General features: G+C 27.5%; 1 protein-coding gene across 1 annotated transcript; it reads left to right on the forward strand.

Moving 5' to 3' along the window:
* Positions 1-2,568: 2,568 nt before the first annotated feature.
* LOC132608729 (protein RGF1 INDUCIBLE TRANSCRIPTION FACTOR 1-like) lies at positions 2,569-6,511 on the forward strand. The gene is made up of 5 exons (XM_060322463.1): positions 2,569-2,648; positions 2,745-2,930; positions 3,398-3,472; positions 4,602-4,742; positions 6,039-6,511. The coding sequence occupies exons 1-5, from the start codon at positions 2,646-2,648 to the stop codon at positions 6,330-6,332; spliced, it is 699 nt and encodes a 232-aa protein (XP_060178446.1). The 5' UTR covers positions 2,569-2,645; the 3' UTR covers positions 6,333-6,511.
* Positions 6,512-6,850: the final 339 nt, after the last annotated feature.

The raw sequence follows: 6,850 nt of genomic DNA on the forward strand, positions 1-6,850 counted from the left end.
TAATGTAACTATTATTTAATATAATCCTTCCATATGGTATACATAAATAAAGGTTGATAAATGGTTGGTGTGAGTAATTGTTAAAAAATATCTATTAATTTATAGATATTTTTGTTTTATAAAATATAAACTTATATGTCAAGTTTTATATTTAAATTTTTTGAAACCATTAGATGAAATGCATGTCCAAACGCTAATTTCATCTCATGATTTCAAATCGCATGCGCAAACGCATACTAAGTATGGAATCACCTTTGTGTTTTACGCCTAATGTGGGATTTGCAAGCGCGAATTGAAATTTCATCAGTCTCAATACAGTACCAAAGTGAAAAACAAAAAAAAACTATCTTTAATATACTGGTCAAGTAAAAGGGGGCGAAGGAGTAATTTACTATAGTTATGAATATAATAAATCATAATTAAATAATAATACCTAAAAAAAAGAAGGAAATTGACTAAAATGCTCCTAATTAAATAGCTATTGAGATTTGATCACATAACACTTAATAAGGTCAAATCTGGAAAAAAATAATGTTAATTGTTTCTTGATTTTATAAGTGGACACTCTTTTTGACCAAAAAAAAAAAAAGAGGTTAAATAGACACTCTTTTTTATCTGGAGGAAATTATATTTATCGGATGTGAGTAAATTTTTGCTGCTGGATAGTGCATTTTTCTATGTGCTTTTAAATGAAGTATTATCAAAACCATTAGTTAGACCTCTCTATAATAGTCATCCGTTATAATAACAATTCACTATAACAGTCTGATTTTCTTTAGAACCGATTTTCGATGTTATATTTTACTTTTCTATAACAGCATTCTACTTATAGCAATTGTTTTTATTCTAGCAGTACACTCTTTGTAAAATTATCTCCCTATAATGGCCATACTTAAATATTGTATAATAATATTTTGTAAGAAATATATTATTTATAAAAATAAAATATTAAAATATTTATGATAATCATTATTAATGTCATGCACATAGTAAATTTTAATTACGAATATCTAAAGGAAAAAAAAATTAAAAAGTTGATAAACAACCTCAACCTATTGCTATTAGGGGCGAGTTAAAAATTGTTGTAAGCTCTTCGACAATCTTCAAGGAAAAGATATTGAACCCTCTTTTGCTAAATGTTTGGAGAAAATTTTTCGTCAACTCAAGCGTTTCATTAACACTAAGAGATTGGAATTTACGAAACAACCTACAATTGTAAAATTCTTACGTCAAACTTGAAATATTTAAATTCTCAATTAATTTAAATACATATGTTCCTTAAATTTTAATTCTTTATCGGTATGATACAACTAGTTATAAATTTATTATTCTTTTTAATTTTTAATTAATGAGATATAAAAAATCAATTGAAATTTTAAAATTAACAAGTTTATATTGTTTTTATTTATAACATAAAAAGTATAAAAAAAATAATTGTTTGCATACTGTTCTCTATAATAACTAAATGTATATCAAACGCCAATATACATATAATAGCATCTCATTATAGTAAGCATGAAATTTTCGAGCAAACGTAATCAAATACTATGATGCTTTCATTGGTAATTGTAAACCGCAGTCCTATTCCTCGCCATATATTGGTCTTCTTCCCATCTTTTGTGCTTCAAAACAAATTTTACTTATAAGAAGTTTTTTCAACTGATTTAGTTATTTGTTGCTACTATAGTTTTTTCTCCTTTATTTTAGGTATTTCTTCTTTATTACATATTTTCTTTTCAAATATAATTTAATTTGTTTTACTTGTGTCGAGAGTCTATTGAAAATAATATTTTTTTTTTCCGTCAGAAGATAGGGATAAGTTTGCATACACTTCATTTTCTCTGGACTCCACTTATGAAATTACACCGGGTATGTTATTGTTGTTGTTGTTAAGTTGGTTATCTCAATTTACGTTAATTAATTTTTTTTATTAATTTATTCGTGTTATCTTTTAGTATGTTACAAAGGAAATGATATATTTTTACTGAAATATTTTTATTTTCAATAAAAATCAATATTCGCATGTTACTCCTAGTGCTACTCGTTTATAAGAATGACATGACATATTTAAGAGCACATGAATGAAAGAGATTTTTCAATACATTATGCATAGCTTTAAGTTAAGCTCATAAATTCAAAAGCTTGTTTATAATCTTAAAATTTAGTCCAATTACATTAATACAGGTAAAATAAAACATAATTGATAGGAGTAGTGTTTTCTGTGTTCCCTTTTATTTATCAAATACATTAAAAATAAATTTTCTCTTTTACTAGCTTGTTCATCAATACACAAAGAAAGAATTAATTATTATTTTCAATTTACTCTTTTTATTAAGTAATCATTTCTTAAATTTATTAAAGTATTAATAGTCAAATGTAGATTTTCATAGTATAGTAAATATGAAACACTTGCTATTACTTTCTTAAAAAAACGCGCAAAACACATATCCGCTAAGTATAATGGAACAAAATATTATATACATAACAGACACATCATTGACTTGTTATTATAAATGCCAAGTTTAGGTATGTTTGTTTTTCTTCTCTCGTTCTCCACCCTATATTCCCTTTATACCAGCAAGACTCGAAAATCTCAAGTTCTTCTTACTCAAATATATATAACAAAGAACCACAACAAAGAACACATGGTACTGAATTTTGTTAATCTTTTTATGCTGATATATTATATGGTACGCGTACTTAAATTAAGGTTTTTCTCATATCATTTTGATTTTCTTTTGAAGGTGGGAGGTGGTTCAATTTCAATTATTCCAAAGTGGCTTGAAGTACTTTTGGCTGAGAAATTCTTTAATTCATGTTTGGTTCATGAATTTGATAGGAAGAATGAAGAAAATGTATTTTGTTTGGATTGTTGCCTAAGTTTATGTATACATTGCTTGCCTTCTCACCAGAATCATAAACTTTTGCAGGTTAGCTAGCATCTTTAAACTTCCTGTTTGGACATGAACATTTTTTCCCTTCGAAAATATTTAAAATATTGTAGTTCCACAGGGGTCAAAGGAGGAAGAAGAAAGAAAGAGTGATCTATGGTAAAGATAGAGACAAAAAAAAAAGCAGAAATAAAAAAATATAAAAATTCAAAGTTTGGGAGATAAGGATCATATTTGACCAGACTATGCGAAAGGTTTAAACCTGTCCTCCGTTTAGGTAAATTAATCCTTAATTGCAAGAAATATAGCATCATCGTGTGTGAAGCTTTCGTCCTTTAAAAATAACGGCAAATTTAGTCTATTTTAGTAATGATGAGGACTAACAGAGGACATGTTTATTCTATATTTCGATAATTGAAGAGCAAATTTGACCATTTACCCTTTCTTCTAACTATACAATTTTAGTTGTTATGTGGACTTTATGTTTGTATTTATTGGTTTTGCAGATTAGAAGGTATGTTTATCAAGATGTTTTATGCTTCAAAGACGCTAACAAACTGCTAGATTGCTCCTTTGTTCAAGTAAGTTCCTAATGATAAAAAAATAGGGATAGTACATAAATAAATCCTTAAATTTGGCTTCAGCTAATAAGTATGCTCTTCAATTTTAGGTGTAAACAAGTAGGTACTTCAACTTGTATAAAGTTTAATAAGTAAATACAAATATTGATGTGACACTGACATGACCTTTTAATATTTATGTGTCATGTCAGTGTCATGTCATTATTTGTATTTACTTATTCAACTTTATCCAAGTTGAAGTGTATATTTGTACACATCCAAAGTTGAGAGTCATACATGCCAACTGAAGTCAAGTTTAAACGTCTATTTATGTATTAAAATAATAATATGTTCCGTCTCAATTAATGTGACGGCATTTGAGTTTCACATTGATGGATAAAAAGAATTTGATCTTTTTACATGGTCTTGAACAATTCTAAGCATTTGAGCTCCTTTTTGGAGTTGAGTAAGTCCAAAGTTCATAACATGATATTAGAATCAGGCTAATCCTAGTCCTTCGTTTATCGGTGTTGGACTCCGATATCAAATTGTGTACGTTTAAGATAACCAGCCGTGGGCGTGCTGAGAGTGTTAAGTTCTAGATAAGTGGATGATGGGAAATTGGTCTCTTTATATGGGCCATGAATAATTTTAATCTCTTGATCTTGAACTAACTTTTATGATACAGTTTAACCCAAAATCCATAACAACACTTTTACAATTTGCGATCCAAAACAAGTTATGAATATTTGTTTGATAATAAATATTTCATTTAGTGTAAAATGATAAGTTTAAAATTTTAAAAATATTAAAAAAATTTTCCCAGAATAAACTAAGAAGAAAAGTATAATATAGAAATTGCGATAGAGGAGTACTAGTTATCATCTCAACTCTCCCTTGTTATATTTCAGAATAGAGTAAAACAAGTGATGAACATTTGCTTAATATCAAATTATATTATTTTACCATGATGACTAAGTAGTTGATGAAAAACACACACAATACAAGTATTAAAAGTTGTCCATTAAAAAATTTCGGTTAGTATTTCATTATTTTATACTACTGATTTGATTAATTATATTAGCATCAGAGGCATACTAACTCTTAAATGATATATTTCACTTAATTTATTTGATTTAAATTTATGCAGTCTTACACAACTAATAGTGCTAAAGTGGTCTTCATAAATCAAAGGCCACTTCCCAGCCAATTCAAGGGCTCAAACTACACTTGCATTTTATGTCACAGAAGCCTTCAACGTCCAAACATGTTTTGCTCCATCTCATGCAAGGTTTGCTTCTTCCCAGTTGTATTTCAACTAGGCACTTCACCCTCAACTTTCGGAAAAAGTTTTGTGCATGTTCTGAAACACTTATTATTAGATAAGTTAACATCATAAATTTTTTTAATTAATTTATCTATGTAATGGCCGCTTGACAACGTGCGCAAAAAGCTTTTCAAAAAATTGAACCAAAAGTATGTGACAAAAATACTGTATCATTTGTTCAAGTGCTCAATTGAAGTATGATTTATAGCCTGTTTGGTCAAGCTTAATTTTTCCTCAAAAGTATTTATTTTTTCAAAAAGTGTTTATTTAAAAAAAAAAATGAGGTGTTTGGCCAAACTTTTAGGAGAAAATAATTATTTTTGGGGAGTAGCAGAAGCAGTTTTTCAGAAACTAAAAAAATAGCTTTTGCTCTAAAGCATTTTTTTGAAAAGTATTTTTGAGAAAAATACATATAAAAACACTTTTTAAAAGCTTGACTAAACACTAATTGCTGCTCAAAAGTATTTTTTAAAGTAGTTGGTCAATCACAAACTGTTTTTAGTCAAAAGTATTTTTTTTAAAAGTATTTTTGAAAAAAGTACTTTTTAAAATAAGCTGTTTTTAGAAGTTTGGCCAAACAAGTTATTAGTTTGAGTGTTCAAATAAAATTTACTACTCCTGTCTCAATTTATGTAATATATTTTTCTTTTTAGTTTATTAAAAAAATGATATAATTCTATATGTAGAAATAATTTAACTTAAAATTTTCTCTTTTATTTTTAATGAAATAATTAATAACAACATAAATATCTATAATTTATTTTAAATCATAAATTTCAAAAGTCTTACTTTCTTTGTCAAACTATGCTCCTAGTCAAACTATATTACATAATTGGGACGGAGCGAGTAAGAAATTTAAGGGACTAAAGATGTAATCAGCCTAAATTGATAAGTGTTTTAAAAGATTACTTTTATATATTGCCTTTAATTTAATTTGTCTGTCTTATTTTATGCCTTTTTTGACAATTCTTTTACTTATTACATAGAATGTTTAAAATCACAACATAAATTTTTTTTTTGATACTTTTTACAAATCTTTAGTTTAAAATCACAAAATTCAAGAATTTTTTTTTGCTTTCTTAAACTTCGTGCTACATCAAAACTAAACAAAAAAAAATTGAAAACGGAAGTCTCCTTTTAATTATTTAAATTACTTGTTGAATTAGACATATTAATATAAAACGAAAATTAAACATGGGAGCTATATAATGTAGCTAACTCTTCTCCTAATAAATTGATCATCATTTTCATTTGTTACAGGTGCAACACATGTTTAGTTGCTCCAATGTAAACTTCGTTATAAAGTACCAAAAGTTGATGAGCAAATGTGAAAGTTCAATGAACCTTATGGATGGCCAAAAGACACCTAGTTCCATAAGAACTTCATCTGGCTCAATCTCAACTAGTGTTGATGCAATCAATTGTCAATCTATGGCCATTGTTCCTGTGAAAACTAAAGATACATTTCTAAATGTGTCAACTTGTTCATCAAAATCTAATGGATCATGCTCACACCGTCGGAAGGGCATGCCTCAGAGGTCTCCCTTATGTTAGATTTGTATCTTAAGGATCGTGGTATTTTACGGTCTTTGGCAATTCTAATCTCTTGATTTAGCTTTTGCAGTTGAGCTAGATGTCATATTCGTTACTTAGTATGATATCAAAGTCAAGATTGTACTAGCTCTTGATTAATTACCTCATATTAGGCTTCATGTAATGTTGTTTACACTTTAATGAAATATTTGGCATGATTCAAGGGTTAGAATTCTTTTAGTTTGACAATTTTCACAACATAAGCTAATTTTTTTGTATTGATTCAAGATTCTAATTCTAATTAAATTGTAACAATTGAAATACAATATCTATTGTAATCTCACAAAAAGGGTCTGGATAGGGTATTGTACGCAGATTTTAATCTTATCTTGTGAAGGTATAGAAAATATTTTCGTTAAAACCTTCCGGTAAAGATAAAACATTTTGAAGAAAGTTTGGAAAAGAAATACCGCAATGAAAAGTTAGCATATATAATAAAATCATTGTGTATTTATACATAATTGAACGATGTCATAATT

The sequence above is a fragment of the Lycium barbarum genome, chromosome 9, assembly GCF_019175385.1.
Source record: "Lycium barbarum isolate Lr01 chromosome 9, ASM1917538v2, whole genome shotgun sequence".
In the NCBI taxonomy this organism is placed as follows: Eukaryota; Viridiplantae; Streptophyta; class Magnoliopsida; order Solanales; family Solanaceae; genus Lycium; species Lycium barbarum.

Coding starts and splice junctions, on each gene's coding strand:
- LOC132608729 (XM_060322463.1), top strand. Junction 2,931..3,397: donor AGAATCATAAACTTTTGCAG/GTTAGCTAGCAT, acceptor TTGGTTTTGCAG/ATTAGAAGGTATGTTTATCA. Junction 3,473..4,601: donor TAGATTGCTCCTTTGTTCAA/GTAAGTTCCTAA, acceptor AAATTTATGCAG/TCTTACACAACTAATAGTGC.